Source organism: Pleurodeles waltl, chromosome 6, assembly GCF_031143425.1.
Source record: "Pleurodeles waltl isolate 20211129_DDA chromosome 6, aPleWal1.hap1.20221129, whole genome shotgun sequence".
Taxonomy (NCBI): Eukaryota; Metazoa; Chordata; class Amphibia; order Caudata; family Salamandridae; genus Pleurodeles; species Pleurodeles waltl.
Genome location: NC_090445.1, coordinates 415,948,850 through 415,972,119, shown reverse-complemented (window position 1 = coordinate 415,972,119; position 23,270 = coordinate 415,948,850). Strand labels below are relative to the sequence as shown.

The 23,270-nt window shown below is 49.4% G+C and overlaps 1 protein-coding gene across 1 annotated transcript in view; it reads left to right on the top strand.

Annotated features, from left to right (window-relative positions):
* The window catches only part of LOC138299811 (uncharacterized), a 90,271-nt gene that overhangs the window by 39,548 nt on the left and 27,453 nt on the right, over positions 1-23,270 (top strand). The window contains exon 2 of the mRNA XM_069238395.1: positions 4,734-4,856. Coding sequence (XP_069094496.1) covers positions 4,734-4,856 — 123 coding nt within the window. The remainder of the gene's footprint in view (positions 1-4,733; positions 4,857-23,270) is intronic.

The window sequence follows — 23,270 nt, the reverse complement described above, 5'->3', positions numbered from 1 at the left end:
AGAGCAGGGACCAAGCACTGATTGATTCAACATAATCAGTGCTCCTCCGCTGTTCCCAACGTAATTGAGGTACTAATGTTTTAACTTCTAGTGCCCTGAAAACAGAAGGCTTGTGACTGGCAAAAACGTGTCCAGCAGGACAAACAAAATTGCAAGGTTTTATTTTGTATAGCTAATTTTCTTTTATATTGCCACATAGTCTTTTCTCACTTTGCACTAATGCTTTCTTTTGTTTTTGCTCGAAAGATGACAATTATCTTGTGCTAAATATTTCACAGCAACTTGTTTCTTTATTATGTGTAACTTCTGAAATCACGCTTTAACACATAATAATGCAGTATACCCCAAACCACCCCACTCCAATCGCCCCACTCCAATCCAGTCCAATCCACTGCACCTCACCCCACACCAGTCCACCCCACTCAAATCCAAACCACTCAATCCAATCCAGTCCACTCCAACCAACCCCACACCAATCTTCCCAAACCACTCCAATCTAATCTGCCCTACTCCAGATGGCCCCACTCCAATCCAAAACAATCCACACCACTCGAAAATAATCTGCCCCACTCCAATCTGGCCAACTCCAGTCCAAAACAATCTGTCCCACTCCAATCCACCCCACTCCAATCTACTACTCTCCAATCCAAAACAATATACTCCATTCCAATCCACCTCACTCCAATTCGGTCTGCCCCACTCCATTCCAACGCACCCCTCTCCACCCTACCCCACCCCCATACAATCCACCCTACACCATCAAATGCACCCCACACCTATCCCCATCCAATCCACCACACACCAACCCAATACACACCACTCCAATCCACCTGACTCAAATCCACCCTAATACAATCTGCCCCATTCCAATCGAAAACAATCTGTACCACTCTGGTCTGCCCCACTGTAGTCCAAAACAATCTGCCCTACTCCCCACTGCCTCACTACAATCCCAAACAACCCACTCTAGTCCAAAACAGTCTGTCCCACTCCAATCCAATCCACACCACTTCATCCTGATTCACCCCACTCCAGTCCACCACAATCCACCCCACTACAATTCAGTCCACCCCACACCAATCCAGTCCACTCCAATCCAGCCCAGTCCAATCTACCCCACCCCAATACAATACACTTAACCCCAATCCAACCCACTGCAAGCCACCCCACTCCAATCCAGTCCAACCCAATCCACTGCTAGCCAACCCACCTCACTCCAATCCAATCTATCCACACCACCCCAATCTACCTCACTCCATTACAATCCACTTTAATCCACCCAACCCAGTCCAAGTTAATCACACTACTCCAGTCCAGTCCATCCCACTCCAAACCACCTTAATCTACCCCACTCCAATCCATTCCACTCCTCTCCAATTAACCCACCACACACCAATCCACCCCACTCCAATCAATCCACCCTCTGCAATCCAATCTACCCCAGTCCAAAGCAACCAATCCAATCCATCCCACTCGTCCTATCCACCACAATCCACTCACTCCAATCCACCCCACTCCAATCCAATCCACTGCTCCCAATCCAATCCACCCCTCCTCAATCCAATCCATCCCACTCTAATCCACTCCACCCCAATCCAATCCACCACACTCAATCCAATCCATTCCACCCTAATCCACTCCACTCAATCCAATCCGCCCCACTCAATCAAATCAACCTCGTTCCCATTAACTACGATCCACCCAATCCACACCAATCTGATCCACCCCACTCCACCACACTCCAATCTGCCTCACACCAGACCAATCCACCTCACCTCAATGCAATTAATCCCAATCCATTCCATCCCATTCCATCCTACCTCACCACACCCCAATCCACCCCAATACAAGCCAATACACCCTTTTTAGTCCACCCACCCAACCCCATTTCAACCCACCCCACCCCACTCCAATCCGCCCCTCTACCCTAATCCAATCCACCCCATCTCATCCCAATTCAGTCCACCGCACTCCAATCCATCCAGCATACTCCATTCCAATCCAATCCACCCCACTCCAACCCAATTCACTCCAAGCCACCTCACTACAAACCACCCAACCCAATCCAATATATCCCACCTCATCCCAGTTCAGTCCACCCCACTCCAATCCACCCCACCTCAATGCAATCTACACACTCCAATCCACCCTGCTCTAATCCAACCCACTCTAATCCACTCCAGACCACCGCCCCAATCCACTCCAACACACTCCAATCCAATCCACCCCATTCCACTCTAGTCCAATCCATCCCACCCACTCCAATCCAATCCATCCCACTGCAGTCCACCACACCCCAACCCACCCCATTTCTATCCACCCCACTCCTGTCCATCTCTCATTCCAATCCACTTCAACCCACTCTATCCCAATCCACCTCACCCCATTCCAGTTCAGTCTACCCCACTCCAGCCCAATCTAATCCACCCCACCTGAATCCAACCCATCCCACCCCGCCCTATCACTCCAATCCAAACCACCCACACTAATCCAATCTAATCCACCTCATCCTATTTCAATCCACCCCACTCGAATCCAATCCACCACACTCGAATCCAATCCACCCCCACCAATCCACCCCCCTCTATCCCAATCCAGTCCTCCTCATTCTACTCCAACCCAATGCACCCCACTACCTCAATCCACTCCAACCCCCTCCACCATATTCAACCCTACCCCACTCTACAACACTCTCTGCCACTGAACCACTGAACTCTACTCCCCTCTATGACTCTCTAATCTCCCTACTCCACTCTATGACACTCCAAGAAATCCACTCTACAACACTCTACTCCCTCAGCTCACTCTGATACTCCACACCACTAACTTTTAGCCATGCTAGACAGCAGCCACACTGGAGTACAACATGGCAAAACACATTGGCAAAGTAAATAGCTTTTGTATAGGTGAGACCTATTGGCTTTGCCCATGCTTGTTCTGAGTGTGTAAGATACTTTTTGGGACAGATGACAGTGTACTAATCACCATCTGCCTTGGCTAGGGATGGGACTTGCAGGGAACAGTTTTTGCCAGTCTTGCCTAATAGCAGTGGAATTCTATGGGCCTTAAGTCCCTCACTTTGGGGAAAAAACAGTCACTGCCTCACCTACCTTCACATTAGCACAGTGAGGATGCCATGGGCCCTGGACCAAGGAAGGAAAATTGCTTCTTTGATTGCTGTTGGAATAGTAAAATCCAGTACTTTACAGGATTCACTGGGCCCCTCACTCTGGGTCCAGTGTAACTAGGCCTGCTGCACCAATGGTGGCTACAGCCCTGCTGCTTTGCTCAATAGAGTAATAGTAACCTTAAGCCCCCCGCATTGTACAGAGACTGGTGGTTTTGCTGGCCTCTCTTCGTGCCCAAGTATATTTGCCCACTATCCCACCTTACCATTTATTTTGCCCTGCCTAGAGATGAGAACGTATTTCATTGGCATTGTAAGGGGGTCATGAAGGGTATTTGTTCCATCTCACCTTGTCTATGGGTTGGGTGTATTTGCCATCCTCTCGGCTAGCCCAAAAGGGATCTTTCATCCCCCTCTCCCAACCATGTAGTGGGTGGCCTTTTTTGCACCCCATCCTGTCCAAGGGCGGGTGGTCTTTGCCATTACTTTCCTGAAGGGTCGGTGAGAATTAAGAGCCTTTCCCCTTAACTTTCCCAAATGTACGGGGATTGCATACCCATTAACTTACCCCAAGGGTGTGGGGTCTTTGAATAAATCCAGTGTGGATATTTATTGCCCCTCCACATACACTGCCTAAGCGTGAGAGATACCAGGAAATCCTTACCTTGATCAAGAGTCAGGGAAGTTCATATTTACATTTCCGCTCCACCTTACCCAGGGGTATTTAATGACCATCCTTAGGCCTTAGTACAGGATGATGGAGATCTCTGCCCTTCCACCTTGCATAAGTGAGGGGTGGATATGTTTACAACTCCCGCCCCCTTTTCAAAGGCAGGGTTGGCTTATCTTAGAATGCCACCTGCGGCACACTTTGCTTGTTATTAGCTAACCCCCGCCATGCCCCCAACCCGCACCTGACAATCTGACCCCACTCAAACTTTCCCACACTTTACAAAGAGGGAGCAAATGAAAAAAAACACATCGGTGATGCTGACCTATTCCACTTTTACAACAAAAATGGATGTCTTCAACAATATTAGAAAAAAGCATCATCTTTGGCCATGCGAGAGGGCCTTGTACTATTAATGGCTACAGCCTTGGCTACTGGTGAGCGGCATTGTGGCCCTAAACCCCCTCATCTGACCCAAAGGCAGGGGGTATATTGTCTAATACCCTTATTCCCCAACTACAAGGGGTTATTAGGATCTTCAAGCACCTGCCCTCCCCAAGAGTAGAATATTAGTGACCTCCACCCAGCACAATGGTATCAGGCCATTCGATGGCTTAACCCACACTGCCTTTACAAGGGCGGATGTGTGTTCTTTAGGCCCCTGTCTCTCACTGACCTGCCCAAGGGGGACAAAGGGTTATACTCGTTTTTTAACCTCTCCTAGCATCATGAAGGATTTTTTTTAAATGTGCCTCATTAAGGGCATACATCTCTGATTTTGTGACAGTTGTCATGCAAAGTGCAATGTACAGAGAGTGCTCAAAGGTGTCTTTGTATGATATGCCACCAGAACCTGGCGCTCAATATCCCAAGCTCTGGAAATCACCCTGACACCATAATATTTAAATATATTTTCATGACATTTTATATCAACAGCTGGACCCACGGTGAAAATGTTGCCGAAAACTGATGTGTTAACTGCACCTTCTACAACACTGCCTGGTCCAACTACACTTCCTTGGGGCAAGAGTAAGATCCCCTTCGGGACCATCGTGACAGGTAACACCAACTGGCCTCTCCTATCGCAAAAAACTAAATGTGATTGAGGCATTAAACTCAGCTCAAGTAAATGATGGTCAATCCAAACAGAAAAATCTAAATAATAGTTTTGACTGGTGTTTTACAAAACAAGAAGGCAAGTAAAATCAAGCATTGGCAAAGCCAATAGGTCTTGCCTTTGGGACCTATTGGTTTTGCCAATTGTTTTAGCCATGCTGTACAGCATCCTAATGCAGTGCAGCATGGCAAATAAACTGAAAAAAATGCCTACACAGCCTGCTGAATCATTTTGTAGGTGCGCACACCAAGCATGCACGTCTACAAGATAATGCAAGTGTTTTTTTTAATTTTCTTTACAGATTTGAGTTGAACTGGTAAACAAACACAAAAAAGTAACAGGAGTTACTCAGGTAAATCGACTGGATCTAGATTAAAGATATAATTGAATGCAAGACCATTTCCATCATCCACAAGTTACTTCTGTCACGCCCCTGGCTTCTTAACCAAGCACTATTAGTCCTCCAAACCTCCAATACAATTATTTACCTCCCTGAAGCTACTGGATACCTACTCAAATAGGCTGAATGACTGGCAGATCATGTATTGATGTACTCTATGAAATGCCCTCCCTCACTCAACAGTCATCCCCATGCCACACACTCCTTCTCCTGTACACGCCCCCTTTTCCTCACCATCACCAATTCTAGCTGTGCTACGTATAAGCAGCAATATCCCCAGGTCTTGGTGTCACTTTCTAAGATTTGGGATAATTTGTTGTGGGAAGACACTCACATCATACTGTGTTTGCCTAGATAGCCTATTGTCATTCTGCACATGACAATGATCCAGATGACTTTGTAAGGATGGCCAGACTGACTCTGTGTATGAACCCCTTTTGGGTTGCGGATCAGTCACCCAGTCAGGGGGCCCATTTTATATATAGTAATAAAAACATCATCCCACTCGCTGAAGCTGGCCATAGGACTGTTGGGCAACTGTTGACTCTTTGCTTTGCCTAACCCAAGCTTCCATTCACTTGTCCTTACAGCACTTAAGTCTTGCGGGGTGGCCTACTTTCTGTTATCACTTTGCAGGACACTTTATACACGCACAGACATTGGAAGACATTTTCTGGAGATTGTGCAACTATTAGAGAATGCATTTTTGATTTAGATTACATAACCACCTTCTCGAAATCAGACCCAATTAAATGACATAGGTAGGCTTACTGAATAAGGTGCTTACTGGATAATATTAATGTGAAATGTTGTACTTGAGTTCCAATACCTTTATCATCCCCTGGAGTAAGCCTTGACTGCTCGCTATTGCCTTTGGAGACACATGTTTCCCAAATGAAAAACCTCTATCAAAATGAAATAGTCTTAATTTCTGCAACAGCAATCATAAACAATGGTTTCCAACACAGATGCTGCTAGTTAGCCAGCTGTTGCCCTTGACCCAGGGTACAGGTCTCACAATATACTTCTGCCCTTTTCTTATTCCATAAAAATATTGGGAAAGCTTAAAAACATGCCCAATACAGATAGCAAGTGCAGTAAAAAAAAGCATGCTGAGAAATGGATAACTCAGTGGAGTGGGCAAATGCCACCAATGCATGTAGCTGAGAGGAACGGTTTGACCACGGAGCAAGGAGGCTGTACATATGATCCTGAATATACCACCTGACCCAAAATTGCTAAAAAATAAAGAACTCTTACAGATGTGAAAATAACCAACCACATGGTGACAATTCCATTGGAGTGTCGTTTCTTTGCCTTGCCACCACGATCACTGTCACCCCAATTGTGGTGAGGAGACATGGTTTGTAATCTCTGCCTGGCAACGTACCCACATTGTGTGCTGTTTTGCAAGCACTTTGAGCCTATATTTCTGCTCCTATTTTGTATCAGGAATGGGCATCCTTATAACAGTCTAAAAGCTAGTAAACGTGTGTGGTGTTAAAAAAACAAACCGGGGTGAATATTAATTTGGGGTTTCATCAGCACCCAATCTCATCACCAATTCAAGAAGAAAATGCAGTAGTGCAATAAAGTTAGAAGCATGCAGTACTGCATTGCAGTCTTAGGTTTCCTTTTTAGGGTCCAGCCTGCATCGCATGCGCTTGCGCATGTGTTTCACTAGCAAGACGCTTTAGGAATTAAAAAGGGCTCGGAGCACCGTCCACGTCACGTCAGTGTCTTTCATTGGTTCGTGGGCTTGCCTTTTAGAATCTGCTTGATTTCATTAGTGGAAGGCACGCACATGTCATGTCTTTTCCTGTGGTTAGCCCTCTTCGAGCGCATCGACCAAGTATGGAAATCATACGAGGCTCGCTGTTTTCTGTCAGGTTCGTGGACTACTATTTCTCTATTTTCGCAGCGCGATCTTGCTTGGCAGAAGTCGAGGGCTTTGCATAATATCGCACTTTTTCTGGTTATGTACATGGTTTATGTGGCAAGAAAAGTCCGGTTAGGAGTTTACAACGCTATTAGTTCTAACACAAACGAGCAAACGCGAGACCCGTTGCATTGCAAATGCTTGTTTTAATTATTTTTAAACTTTTCATAGAAACAGAAAAACATGCGGGATGTCACACCGGTATTCCCAATTGCATAAATCAACAGATATTGTACAAAGAGTTAAAATAACGTGTATCCCAAAGAGAAGTAGTGCAAGAATTACACTTCAAAAGTGCATCTAATCAGGCCATGAGCAATAAACAAGCTGTCAACAGTAAACAATGAATAGTAAACTGTTCCCTCCCCACTTCTACACCATCCCTTTGCTTCAGCGGGGATAGCACATGACACCTTCCATAGCTCCAAGCCATTCATGTGGGCAGACCAGACCCCCATTCCCACTTTCCTTGCACTGTGCTCTAGGGTCATAATGGTTAAGGCTGTCTGAGACACAGTCTCCACCCCCAGAGAGGTCAACCGGACCCTCCTTCTGACCTCTAAGTTTCAACTAAGCCCTGGCTGAGGAAAGAGTTTCCAGATCTGATTGTAAAACGCCATCTGGTCATTCATCCTATAAATGTTTTTTTCACATACATCTATTTGGACATCTCAAAGAGCCAGAGTACCTTATTTTGGAGACATTGGCTTCATCCAAAACTTCAGGATGCATAACATCACAGCTGCCAAGCCCGTTTTCGCTCACTTTTTTCTGTGTTTAGATGTGACCACATTCTCCAACATGTTATGAAGTAGAGCCAGCCTAATGGAGGGGACTAGTGTAATGTAGTCTGGTTCCGAAAGCAAAGGACACACCTTGTTCTAAATGTACACCAGCTTAGGGCAACTCCACACTATGTGGACCATGTTGCACCCAGCTCCTCCACATCTCCACAAGGGAGTGTGTTGCAACAGGCTCGCAGATTGTAGTTTAGTAGGGGACCAATACCAACTATGGAGGAGTTTAATAAAGTATGAACATTTCCATCTGGATTCCCGTAGTAATAAGTCATAAGATGACTTCAGTGCAGACCAGGCCTCTGAGGAATATTTGTGCCTTCCCAGTGCTGGTTGGAGCCTGCAAGAGTCAGCTAGGAGTACAGATAGTCTATGGGGAGTCCACCGATACCCTGATATAACCCCATGTGTCTAGGTGGGAATCGATCGAGGAGACAGTGCAATATCTGAGTATGGTTTCATAACTGCTGTTGCACTATACCATAGTCGGTGCTCAGTTCTGGGAAAGGTTCAATATTGTCCCTGGAAAAATATCTGATAAATAGTGACTTTCCCTTTTCCTTCCCAAGCTCACCACATCACTGTCCTCCTGCCCATGAATAGAATCATATTGCACCAAATGGCAGGCCTGTGCAGTAGCGAGCGTGTGAATGTTTCAACACCAAGTGTGTGTGCTTGCATGCATATAAGGTATTCAATCCTTACACCCCAGTGAATATGCCTTGTTTCATAGCTACCCTCATTAGGGGGTGCTTAATGTTGGGTAAACAACAAGCCACCTGGAACACAGGTGGTGTGCCAGGTAATAGGTGCCTATGTGCCGCATTCATAATCCTCTGGCTTTGGTATGAGCATAGAGTTTCGACATCCTAAGCCTAGGCCTATCCCAACTCCACACAAAAGACTTAGGGTCTGATTTACAGTTTGGTGGACGGGTTACTCTGTAACAACGGTGATGGATATCCTGTCTGCTGATATATAAATCCTGTTATATCCTATGGGATTTATATTTTTGCAGACGGGGTATGAGTCACCGTTGTGACTGAGTAACCCATCTGCCAAACTCTAAATGAGGCCCTTAATCTCCTAATCTATTCTAGGTAACAGGGTATGCGGTGTGAAGATGAATAACTTGCCTATAGCATAGTAGTAACGGTGAGTTGTAACCACTTTAATGACCTGTATCCATAGTGATAACAGAAGTTGTCCCCATTTTTCAAAATTCCATTTGGACTTAGCTAGGAGGGGCATTATATTGCCCTACACCATGTGTGATAGCTTCATGTTGAAAAGAATACCCATGTATTTCATCCATTTGGGGAACCCTGCATATAGACTTGGAGTCATGCATATAGTCTTCCCCTATACAGGCTGTCATTGTCACATCTGACAGGGGCATTACGTCACATTTCCCCCAATTAACTCTCTACCCTGACAACACAGAAAAGATGTCCAGTAGCTCTATCAGGGCAGTAATGGATGACTGTGGGTTTAGCAATGTCTGCATGAGGTAAGGAATGAATAACTCCTGCGTTCGTAGGGACAGCCAGGAGAACCATATGGCCCTTGCGACTGTACCTGGTTTTAGGTCGGTAGAAAGGATGTTTCAAACATACATGGGGTCCTTGGTTTCTAGGACATGTATAGGCTCTCAGAGCAAGGCCTGCTTAACCACTGCACCTGTAGGCAGGAAGGTGCAGCTGACCAGAGCCTGCCCACTCGCCCGATCGGGGACGACACTGAGCAATGTTCAGGGCCAGCGGGTTACTTGAAGGTATACGATCTCTAGACGATATCAGAGAAGGCAACCACCAAAGTCAAAGGGGTGGTAGAATTGGGAATAGCAGCAAAAACATTTGACACCTCTGCACTTTCAGCTGAGGGGAAGGCAAAGATGTGCAGCGTAATGTACTTTCTAACATTAGGTTGCCAGAGTAAGATGCAACTGTCTTCCATTAAAGATATATCCATGTCTGCCTCCCTTCTGGATACGCAGTTCCTCCATGGTATGAATTCTCACCAGAGCGTGGGGCCAGCTGTGTCTCATGCAGCAGCAATTACATCTTGGCTGGCGGGGCGCTCCCACATCGGCCCTATCATGCAGTCCAACCTCCAGCGTCCAGATAAAGGTCACAATCTCAGAGCAGGCCTCCACCAGAGACTCCACCCTCCATGCTCTCAGCCTTGTCACAGGGCAGGTAGCCAAGTCAGTTTAGGAAGCCTCAAGCAGCATGGGACCATATACGTGACAGTACTAGAGAAGGTGGAACAATCAAGTTTCTGTATTACCGCAGCTGAGGCATCTGACTTCCTTTCATACAATCCCCCTTGTGCATCCAGGTCGCCTCGCTCACAGGCCTTCCTCCAAGGTGTTGGGCCTGCACTATCTTCTGGGGCAGTATGCTTTGTCAGGCTGAGCTTACGTTTCCCCAGTGGATCTGTGGCATCCCCTCCACCATTTTTTGGGCCAGGCAGCAGGGCAGGAGCTACGATCTCAAGCTGTATCGCCAGGGTATGGTATGATAAGAAAGGATCCCACTGGGAGTTAGATGCATTGCTTTGCCTCCCGTGGCTCCACCCTCTAAGTAGAGCCCTTTCCTTGGCTCCTCTGAACTCCTGACTACTGTCAGGAGTTCGAGGCCCTTCTCCACCCGTAGGCTTCTGCCTGCACCTTATCTCTGGTGTCTAGTGGGAGAGCTCTGCTTTCCTACTAGGCTGCCTTCTGCCTCTCTCCTTCTTTTGCTTTGCTTTGCTCTCTGCTCCACTACTGTCCCTTAGTGCTTCTTTTCCTTGTTTCTCTCTCACTCCACTCTTTCTCTCTCACTTTTGCTCTCCCCTGCCGCTGCTGCCCCCGCGGCCCACCCCCTTTTTCATCTCCGCCCCTTTTCGGCTCCGCACCCTTTTTTTGCGCCATTTTTCATCTCCCTCCCGCCTCCCAGCTGTCCTCTCCTCCCCCCACCTCCCTACTTCAAGGCAGCCGCTGCGTGGTAGGCTGAGTTATACCACTGACCTGGTCAGTGCATTGCTTTGCCTCCCGTGGCTCCACCCTCTAAGTAGGGCCCTTTCCCTGGCTCCTCTGAACTCCTGACTCCTGTCAGGAGTTCAAGGCCCTACTCCACCCGCAGGCTTCTGCCTGCGCCTCATCCCTGGTGTCTGGTGGGAGAACTCTGGTTTCCTACTAGGCTACTTTCTGTCTCTCTCCTCCTTTTGCTTTGCTTTGCTCTCGGCTCCACCACTGTCCCTTAGTGCTCCTTTTCCTCGTTTCTTTCTCACTCCACTCTCTCTCTCTCACTTTTGCTCTCCCCTCTCTCTCTCTCCCTGCTGGCCCGCCCCCTTTTTCAGCTCCGCCCCCTTTTTCAAGCTGTTTTTTGTTCCCCTCCCGCTTCCCAGCTGCCCTCCCCCCCACCTCCCTACCTAATGGCGGCCGCTGCATGGTAGGCTGAGCAATACCACTGACCTGGTCAGTGCATTGCTCTGCCTCCCGTGGCTCCACCCTCTAAGTAGAGCCCTTTCCCTGGCTCCTCTGAACTCCTGACCCCTATCAGGAGTTCGAAGCCCTCCTCCACCCGCAGGCTTCTACCTGCGCCTCATCCCTCGTGTCTAGTGGGAAAGCTCTGCTTTTCTACTAGGCTACCTTCTGCCTCTCTCCTCTCTCCTCCTTTTGCTTTGCTCTCTGCTCCACTACTGTCCCTTAGTGCTCCTTTTCCTTGTTTCTCTCTCACTCTGCTCTCTCTCTCTCACTTTCGCTCTCCCCCTCTCTCTCTCCCCTGTCGCTGCTGCCCCCATGGTTCCGCCCCCTTTGTCGGCCCGCCCCCTTTTCCGTGCCGTTTTTCGTCCCGCCCACCGCCGCCACACTCGTCTTCACTACGACTACCCCACCCTCCGTGCCCTCAATACTGGCCGCTCTCCCGCCTGCCTTACAACCCTACCCGCAGACCAACCGCGAACCCTTCTCCTGCCAGAACTGCACCTTCACCAGCCTCCACGCCAATGACCTACCCACCAAAGCAGGTCGCAACCATCTCAGATGTATCCTCCTCAACACCCGCTCCATCCACAAGCACGCAGTAGAGCTTTTGAATCTACTCGACTCAGCCTCTCCAGATGTCGCATTCCTGACCGGGATCTGGATGAACCCCTCCTCAGCACCTGACATTGCCATAGCCATCCCCGGCGGCTACAAGATCCCCCACAGGGACCACTCCAACAAACCAGGAGGCGGCATTACCATCATCCACAAGAACACCCTCAGGATCACAACCAACACCGAAGACACCCCGAACTCCTGCACTTCCATATCCACACTGAACCAAACACCACCCTGCTTTGGTGGGCTCCACCCCTTCTGCATGGGAAGACTCCTGGTGGCCTGGTGGCCCCCTGGCCCATGACAGCAGTTCAGCGACTCCATTACCGACATCAACAGCACACACGCTCTCACATCCACTGACTACATACTCCTCAGAGACTTAAACTTCCACCTCGAGAACACCAATGACCACAACACCGCCACCCTGCTCGACAACCTCTCCAATCTCAGCCTCAAACAGCTCGTCACGACACCAACGCACTCCGCAGGACATACACTTGACCCTATTTTCTCCGCCAGCAATCACGTCTCTTTCCGCCACACCACCAAACTCCATTGGACAGACCACCGCTGCATCCACTTCTCCTTCAAGAAACCCACAACACACCACCACCCACAACGGATCCCCCACCGCAGTTGGAACAAGGTCACCGAAGACCAACTTATCGCAACCCTCTCCCAGAACCCACCCATCGACACCACCGACACTGATGCAGGGTCAACACCTGTGCCAATACTATCGCCCCAATCCAGAATCCCTCCAATAGACGCACCAACAGAAAGGCCTTCTGGTTTACCGCCCACCTCCACGGATTTAAGCAAAGCTGCCGAAGACTCGAAAGAAAGTGGCGCCAAGATCAGACTCTGGACAAACACACAGCCTTAAAAAATGCCATCCGCAAACACCACCAACTCATCCGAGACTCCAAAAGAACCACCTTCAAAGACCGAATCAACAACAACGCACACAGCCACAAGGAGCTCTTCAACGTTGTTAAGGAACTCTCCAACCCCAGCTCCAAAGCCAACGACATCCCGCCATCCCAAGACCTCTGCAACTCCCTAGCCTCCTACTTCAACTGCAAGATTGCAGACATCCACAACAGCTTCAGCACCCAGACCCCCCCGGCAACCACCAACACCACAGATTCACCTCCAACCAACCTCCTGCTCTCCTGGACCCCCGTCAACTACACCATCGAAATCATGAACACCATCCACTCCGGCTCTCCATCTGACCCCTGCCCTCACCACATCCTCAACAAGGCAAACTCTGTCATTGCACCCCAACTACGGAAGATCATCAACAGCTCCTTCGAGTCCGCCACCTTCCTGGAGAGCTGGAAACACGCCAAGATCAACGCCCTCCTCAAAAAACCCAAGGCGGACCCAAAGGATCTCAAGCACTTCCGGCCTATCTCCCTGCTCCCCTTCCCGGCAAAAGTCATCGAGAAGGCCGTCAACAGACAACTAACCCGCTTCCTAGAGGAGAACCACACCCTGGACCCTTCCCAATCCGGATTCCGTAGCAACCACAGCATCGAAATCACCCTCATTGCCGCCACCGACGACATCAGAACCATAGTGGACAGCGGCAAAACCACAGCCCTCATCCTCCTGGACCTCTCGGCCACGTTCGACACCGTCTGCCACCACACCCTACGCTCACCCCTCAGCAATGCTGGAATCCGCGACAGAGCCCTGGACTGGGTCACCGCCTTTCTCACTGGCAGAACCCAGAGAGTCCACCTCCCCCCATTCCGCTTGGAGGCCACCAAAATCATCTGCGGCATACCCCAGGGTTCGTCCCTCAGCCGGACCCTCTTCAACGTCTACATGGCCCCACTCGCTAACATCACCCGATCGTACAACCTCAACATCATCTCATATGCCGACGACACCCAGCTGATCCTCTACCACAAAAAGGACTCCGCCAAGACCTACCTTCACGAAGGAATGAAGGCCATCGCTGAATGGATGAAGAGAAGCTGCCTCAAACTCAATTCCGACAAGACGGAAGTCCTCAACTTTGGCTCCACCCCTTCTGCATGGGAAGACTCCTGGTGGCCTGCCAGTCTCGGAACCGCTCCGACTCCCACCGACCATGCACGCAACCTAGCATTCATCTTGGACCCCTCACTATCCATGACCCAGCAAGTCAACGCCATCTCCTCCTCCTGCTTCAATACCCTCCACATGCTCTGAAAGATCTACAAATGGATACCCACTGAAACCCAAAGAACAGTCACCCAAGCCCTCGCAAGCAGCCAACTGGACTACAGCAATGCCCTCTATGCAGGAACCTCAACCAAACTCCAGAAGAGGCTGCAACGCATCCAGAACGCCTCCGCACACCTCATCCTGGACATCACCCGCCACTGCCACATCACAGACCACCTGAAAAACCTGCACTGGCTCCCTCTCAACAAGAGAATCACCTTCAAACTCCTCAAACACGTTCACAAAGCACTGCACAACACCGGACCAGAATACCTCAACAGACGACTCTCCTTCTACACCCCGACCCGGCATCTCCACTCCGCCGACCTCGCAACTGTCCCACGCATACGCAGAACTACAACCGGCAGTAGATCATTCTCGCACCTCTCTGCCAAAATGTGGAACACTTCCCACCCACCTGCGCCAGACCAAAGACCTCCTTACCTTCAGGAAACTTCTGAAGACCTGGCTGTTCGAGCAGTAGCAGCTCCTCCCTCCCTACCTTCTCCCCCATCCCCTCCTCAGCACCTTGAGGCCCTCACGGGTGAGTAGTGCGCTTTACAAATCCCTGATTGATTGATTAAAACTGTCAAGAGGAGTGAGAGTACAAAGAGAGCAGGCACATTAAGGATGGCTCAAAATCAAAAACCTTTGTAAGACACATATCTATCTCAAAACTAAGCCAAATTGTTTACATGGAAAACACAAAAACAGTGAATTGCTGTGGCAGAACTCTGATTGTACGTAGCAGCACACGTGTCCAAAGATATTTTTACCTCTCCTCCAGCCTCTTACTGTTTTTTTATTGATTCAGCCTACTTACATCTATGCTCCACTCTAAGATTTCCTTCTCACCCCACCTCTTGCCCAGCCTATTACCCTCTCTTACAGGTTTGACCCCTCTTGCATCCACCTCACCATACACGCTAATCTCTTAATCTCTAATTTCTCCCAAAACCTCTTACATTCTTTCTGGTTCTATCACTCTTACATCCATCTGACCCTCCGTGCTCTACTCTTTACCTCTCATCATTCCACCCAGCCTCTCACCTTCTCTTTCTGTCCTACCCCTCTTACATCCACATCTCTGTTCCCTGCCCTACTCTTCATTTCCCTTTTATCACTGCCCCTGCCCCTCTTGCACCACCTTTCCCCTTCATGCTGTACTCTTCTTCTCATATCTTCCCCGGCCTTAAGCCATATCTTGTGGATTCTGCCCCTCTTACCTCCATCTCCTCCCTTTCCCCTGGCTTTGTTGCATTTCCTTTCTGACTCTGGACCATTAGCACCCACTTCTCTACTCTACACTCTACAGTTCACCATGTCTCTCTCTCACCCTCCTACCTTTCTCACGAACTATGCCCTTCTACGTTCACCTTTCATCACTCCCTCTTTTCTCTGCTTCAGCTCTCCTGATTGTTCTGCATCTTTTACATCTATATCTCCTATCCATCAACTGCCCATTACCTCTCATCTCTCCCTCCAGCCTCCTAACCTTTATTGCTGGGATATCCCCTTTACATCTACCTCTCCTGTTTGAACCTCCCCAGCCTCTTACCTTGTCTCTCTTAAATCCACCTCTCCCTTTCATTTTTCCCTCCAGACTCAACTCTTTTCACTGATTCTGCCCCCTTCACCTACCCTCACCTACACTCTCCTTTTGCTGGTTCTGCCCCTCTAATATCGACCTCTCCTCTATAAGTGTTGTTATTCACCACAGTCCTCTTACCTTGTTGTAACACAGGCCCCTGCAGATGCTGCATAGTTGGTGGGCCAGCAACACTTCAGGGGGTGGCCAGTCCACCAGGGGGCCTCCATTCATCCCAGAGAAAATAAGTATCTGTGAGATGTGGGAGACTCCGGTGTCCCTCATTCAGCTAAGGCATCCTTTTGTGTTGCACCACTGTTCTTGTGTTCCTTTTCATCAGTCTCTTCCTTTTCATTCTCCCCAAGCCTCTTACATTTCATTGTGGATTCTACCCCTCCTGTATTCCTTTCCTTTGCATGCTATTCTTTTTACTTCATCTCTCTCCCAGACTCTTCTTCCACCAACTCTCCCCTTAAAGACACATCTATGCTTCACTCTTCTCTTTTTCCTCCAGAATCTTCCTCTTTCTTGCTGTTCTGCTTCTTATGTTCACTTTTCCTACTCCTGCTGTACTATTCACCCATCATCTCCCACACCTCATACCTTCTTTAGTTTGTTTTACAGCTTTATATTCACCCCTCCCTTCCTCAATATTTCTACTGAAAGCAAACGGGGAGACCAGACCTCCTTAGTTACCCCGTGAACACTGGGAGTAGGAATATCATATGCAAACATGCATGATGCTGCGAATCAGTGCAATTTTTGCTTCTGTGCACAAAAAGGAATGGTTTGTAGCTTGATGGGTTATAGGCGTTGGGTGTTTCCTTGAAGGCTTCTTGTGCTTCTCTCGGTGTGGAAATGAAGGACGTGGGGCCAATCCCCCTTTCCTTGCCACCCCCTTCGGCTCCATCTCTACTTGCTCTGTTATTGCCCCAGCCGTGCATTATTTATTTGCGTCATGCAAGTTACACAAATGTAAAAGACACTGCTCGCTTATACCCAGCTACAGCCAGGGACATTTTAAGGATTATGGGGGCCCGGGCCCAAACGGATTTTGGGGGGCCCTGTTCAGATCAGTTTTGAATTTATGATGCAATTCCAGCTCTTTTATGGCCTCTTTGGCCAGTAGCTGAGAGTGTTCATGCACACCCCTCCAAATTTTAAATGTGTCTAAATCCATTATTCAGGGATAGTGACTTGTGTTTTCAATATTTAACACAGCAGCAGCTCCCTAATGATACTGCAAACAAACTCTGCGATGCAAATCACTCACATTAAAAATAAATGAAGGAAATGGTATTTAAATTAAAACAACTTGTTTAAGAATGACTCAAGGTCACCATGAAAGGATGGGACCCTGGTCCAAAGCACACTTTGCCCAGGACTTAAAACGTCTCTGGCTACAGCTAGGGCTTTTGTTTAGCGTTTGGATGCACAGGCTTATATGAACAAAACAATAAAAGAGAACTGTAAAAAGTGCCTCTCCCTCAGTTCTCTGCTCTTCTCCCTTTCCCTTCACACCAGGGGAGCAGTGCCTATTATGATACAAGCCATGCTTTCTTCTGTTGTGAGCCCTAGAGGGTAGCCCTGCTTTCCACTCATGCGGGCAGAGCTCACTTCGGAGCTGTAAAGAGAGAGCGGAGAGCCATGCGGGCTCTCCCTGTTTGAATAGCGTGCTCTGCGTGTCCGGGAGGGGCATGGAGCACGAGGATATAAATAAAGAAGGAACTGCGGTGACGCAGTTCCATGCGTGTTGGCAACCAAGCAAGGTCTCCGTGTACTCATTACCATGTTGCTGTTTCACAAACTACATTGGCGACGAGTGGGGATGTCGAGGCGTCACGCAATAAACACGATAAATAATATGTCGATATAGAGGTGACAGGCCCCTGCTGAAAGAAAAAAAAACGTACCGGCGAAAACGTGGTGTGGTGTTGGCCGCTGTGCGGGCGGAGACGAAGGCGACCGGTGGAGCCGGACCGCCTCGTGCCGTGCTGAGAGGAAGTGCGGGTCGGCTTCCCGATCGGGGAAGCCAGAGACGGTGAGCCACGCCCCGCCCCGAGAGGAAAAACCACTAAGCGGAGCGAAACGCTCCGTTCAGCGCTCCGCCTCCGAGCATCTCCTCGCTGCGGGAGAGCAGTGGAAACTGACGCGTGCTCTCCCAGTCGAGCGCTCCACTTCTGAGCGTCTCCATGCTGCGAGAGAGCAGCTGAAACTGACGCGCGTCTTCCCCGAGGCCGGGGATTTCCCAGAAAAGACGCAGGGAAGGCGTGTCTCCACCTCAGAACACGGAGACCGATTTTAAAGCAGGAAGTGTAGCTGGCAGGCGGAGGCCTGGTTGAAAAAAAAAGATTAAAAAAAAGAAATATTAAGCAGAGGGTGATCTGTCAATAAAAGAAAAAAAAGGAATCTGAAGGTTAAGCACTGAAGCGAAAGGAGGGTGGAGTTCAAAGGAAAATAGGCATTCAAAAAAGAAAAAACGTTATCTCTTGTAAATCACTGGAGTGAGAGAGTGCAAATATGATTGCCCCACCACAAGATAATGCCAAACCTCCACCACCACCAGGGAATCCCCAACTCCCAGCACAGTTAAACAATAGTGTTCACTCCTCAATCACTTCATTACCACCGTTTAGCCAACTGATTGACCCGGCTACTGCTGCGCCCAGATGGCGCTTATGGATAAATCGCCTAGAAAATTATTTCTGCGCTACCAGAGAAACGGATGGGGCAGTGCGTAGGTCTGTAATGCTGCTGATGGGTGGAGATGAACTACAGGAGCTCTTTGATTCTCTCCCTGATACAGGGGACAAGTCTGACTTTGACGCAGCAGTAACTGCTTTGAATAGGCATTTTGATCCTCAACTTAACTCTGATTACGAACGTTTCAAACTGAGACAGGCGCAACAGACAGAAGTCGAGTCGATGGACATGTTTTATGCTAGGTTGAGAAAACTGGTGAGCTCGTGCACAGGACTCAACAAACAAGAAGAGATCCGAGCGCAGATCATCCAAGGCTGCCGGTCCAATGCCTTGAGAAAGCTTATTCTTCGACAACAGGGTATGTCCCTTGATGACATTCTGATTCTTGCACGGTCACATGAACTGTCTGCGGTACGAGCAGATGCGATGGCGGCCGTGAGAGGCCAGTCGTTAGCTGCAGCGTCATCGACTCGTGTAGTTCAGATAAAAGAGGAACAAGTGGATGCTGTCCAGACACGTCAGGCAGCACTGCGTAAGCCGAACCCTGCCAAACCCAGTGATAGGGCCTGTGGAAGCTGTGGCTATGAACACCGATCGAACATGGGGTGCCCGGCGAAAGGACAGTCCTGCAACCGATGTGGCAAGCCAAATCATTTTGCTAAAGTGTGCAGGTCCAGGAGGAATAAGCCAGGAGAGCAGAAAGGAAGGGATACGAATGTCAGAGCTGTATCCAAAAGTACGGAAGAGGTAAGGGACCACGGGGCGAGTGGCCCGGTCTTTGAGGAAGACAAAGAAGAGGACATTTTTGTAATATCCTTCACGGGAGGGAGGCCACGAGAAAAGAGACCGCCGCCCATGAGTGTTGTTCATGTCAATGGCACGCTTGTTTCCGTACTCATTGACACAGGGGCGTCTGTCAATGTCATGGATGAAGCTCTTTTCCAAAAATTAGTACCTGCCCCGCCACTTACCCCGACGGCTACCAAGATATATAACTATGGAGGGCGAGACCCTCTTCCCCTCAAAGGAACAGTGGAGGTGGCTGTAAGCAGTGGGGACAGGTCAACAGAGGCAAAGTTCTATGTGGTGGCTGGGGATCGTGGCAGTCTGCTAGGATGTCACACGGCAGAAGAGTTGGAACTGGTGTTCTTTGCACGTCAAGTATACGACACTCAAGTGGAACGCCTTCTCAATGAGTTCCCGCAGCTCTTTGAGGGGTTGGGGCGGTTGAAAGGAAAACGCATCAAACTGCACTTAGACCACAGTGTGGTTCCTGTGGCACTAAGACATCGTCGGGTGCCATTTCATCTGCGACCTGTCGTTGAGAAAGAGTTGCAACTGTTGGAAGACCAAGGAGTCATTGAAAAGGTGGATGGGCCTACGCCATGGATGTCACCGTTGGTGATCGCGCCGAAACCCAAACAGCCGAGAGCGATTCGCCTCTGTGTTGACATGCGCCTGCCGAATAAGGCTATTCGAAGGGAGAGGCACATAACGCCCACAATGGATATCATTGCAGATCTGAATGGGGCACAGTGGTTCTCAAAACTGGATCTTAATGCGGGGTATCATCAGCTGGAACTAGACCCTGAAAGCAGGAACATCACTACCTTCTCGACACATGTGGGGCTGAGAAGATACAAGAGACTAAGCGGGTCATTCTAACCCTGGCGGTCGGCGACCGCCAGGGCTAAAATGACGGAAGCACCGCCAACAGGCTGGCGGTGCTTCCTTGGCCAATCTGACCGCGGCGGTAAAGCCGCGGTCAGAAAAGGGCAACCGGCGGTTTCCCGCCGGTTTACCCCTGGCCCAGGGAATCCTCCATGGCGGCGCTGCTTGCAGCACCGCCATGGGGATTCCGACCCCCTTACCGCCATCCTGTTCCTGGCGGTTTTCACCGCCAGGAACAGGATGGCGGTAACGGGTGTCGTGGGGCCCCCTAACAGGGCCCCACTAAGATTTTCAGTGTCTGCAAAGCAGACACTGAAAATCGCGACGGGTGCCACTGCACCCGTCGCACCCCTTCGACTCCGCTGGCTCCATTCGGAGCCGGCATCCTCGTAGAAGGGGGTTTCCCGCTGGGCCGGCGGGCGGCCTTCTGGCGGTCGCCGGCCGGCCCAGCGGGAAAGCCAGAATGGGTGCCGCGGTCTTTTGACCGCAGTGCGGTCATTCGGCGGTTCCCGCTTGGCGGGCGGCGACCGCCGCCCGCCAATGTAGGAATGACCCCCTAAGTTTTGGAGTGTCCTCGGCCGCCGAAGTATTTCAGAATGCGATTAGAGAAACGTTGTCCGGATTACCGGGAGTAATCAACTTAAGTGATGATATCTTGATACACTCCAGGACGAGAGAGGAGCATCATCGTCATCTAAGAGCAACGTTGAAACGGCTGACTGAAGCAGGGCTAACACTTCACAAGAAGAAATGTGCCTTTTATCAAACCTCGGTAGAATTTTTCGGCTATGTATTTTCGAAAGATGGGCTGCAAGTAGACCCACGGAAGGCTGAAGCAATCCGTCAAGCCCCTGTTCCGCAAAATCCCACAGAAGTTCGTAGTTTTCTAGGAATGGCCACGTATTGTGGAAGGTTCATACCACAACTTGCCACCATGTCTTAACCTCTTCGACGACTCACGAAAGGGCAACACCGTTGGGATTGGACTCCAGATGCACACCAGGCATTTGTGGATATTAAGGATGCATTGCTGGATAGGGCGAGTATGGCTTATTTCAACCCCAGCAGGAGAACAGAAGTGGTGGTAGATGCGAGCCCTGTCGGGCTTGGAGCCGTTCTCTTGCAAGAACAGAGGTATCAAGAGTGGATCCCAGTTGCATATGCCAGTCGGGCGTTGTCGGCGGTTGAAACCAGGTATGCGCAGATTGAGCGTGAGGCTCTAGCCATTCGATGGGCATGCCGCCACTTTCATTTGTACCTGTATGGACACGAGTTTCAAGTAGTGACTGACCACAAACCTTTGGTTTCATTGTTTGCCGGTAGCCCACGTCTTGCACCTCCGAGAATTAAACAATGGACTGTTCTACTGCAGCCTTATAGGTTCACGGTTGTTTATCGACCTGGTGCGAACAATCCTGCAGACTATCTGTCTCGCCACCCTTCCCCGAAGGTATTCGATGCTCATCAAGAACAAGATGAAGAAAGTACTGAAGTGTTTGTCAGCATGGTCGTGCAGTCGGCGTGTCCTAATGCTCTTCTCGTAACTGACATTGTAAGTGCTACCCAGGAGGATGTAATGTTGAGTCATGTCAAAGAAGCATTGAACCATAAAAAATGGAAATATTTTCTAGAGAAGACCCATGTGTCCTGCCCTGATCAGAAGTTGGCTATGCAAAGTATATGGAAGGTGCGTGACAAGCTGTCTACTGATAATGATGGGTTGATTCTGAGGGGAAGAAGAATCGTGCTTCCACAGTGTCTCTGGTCTAGAGTGATTGAGTTGGCTCATCAAGGACATCAAGGTGCTGCTAAAACCAAAGCGAGGTTACGTGCCAAAGTATGGTTCCCGGGTATGGATAGTCAGGTTGATGAAATGGTAGGGAGGTGTCACTCCTGTATCATCACATCGATGGAACCTCCGAGTTGCCCAGTGGTGACCGAACCGGCCACTCTGAAACCTTGGGCCAAAGTGAGCATGGACTTTGGGAGCTTTCCAGATGGAAGGTTGACTGCTGTTTTGATTGATTCCTATACAAAGTTCCCAGTGGTTGAGGTTGTATCGTCAACGGCGTTTGAAAATGTACGGCCAGTTCTGCAAAAGACGTTTGCCTTGTTTGGTCTGCCCGACGAAATTCGAACTGACAATGGTCCCCCGTTCCAGGGGCAAGAGTTTTGGTTATATCTTGATGGTTTGGCAATTCGTCATCGTAAGATAATGCCCTACTGGCCTCAGGCAAATGGGGACGTGGAAAGGTTCATGCGAACTCTGAACAGGGCCCTCAGGATTGGAGTTGAGCAAAAGGAAGACAGTGAACAGTGTTTGTACCAGTTCTTGAGTGCTTATCGTCAAACGCCCCATAGCACCACTGGTTGTGCTCCCTCCTCTTTGATGTTCAAGGTATCTCCACGTGACTGTATTCCATCAGGCCCTAAATGGAAACCTCCTGTGTTGGATGTTAAGGCCACTCAAAAACGACGAGAAGCTACTAATCAGAGGGCTAGTGTCAAGAAGGAGATCGAGTGGTAGTGAGATGTCGGCGAGGAGGAGGGAAGTTCAGAACGCCGTTTGAGCCTGAGGTATGGGAGGTCATTGGTGTAAAGGGATCAATGATAACTGCGGCCAGAGGAAGACAAAGAGTGACACGAAATGTGTCACATTTTAGAAGAGCTGGCCTGAGGGAGTCGGCTGATGAAGAAGGCGAAATAGATGACATAACCGGTGGTCCATCAATGATGGCCGGAGAGATGGAGAGTGTTTCTGGGCCAATGCTGACTGAGCAAACCCGGCATGGTTGTGCTCCTGGGCATGAAGGTTTGCGCACTAGAAGCGCGAGATATGACTTACGCCCCAATCCTGTACCGAGCAGTCAGCTGAAAGACTTTGTCTGTCAAATAGATTGCTTGTAAAATGGGTGTCGTTGTCGTCTTTTAATGATAGAACACTGTTG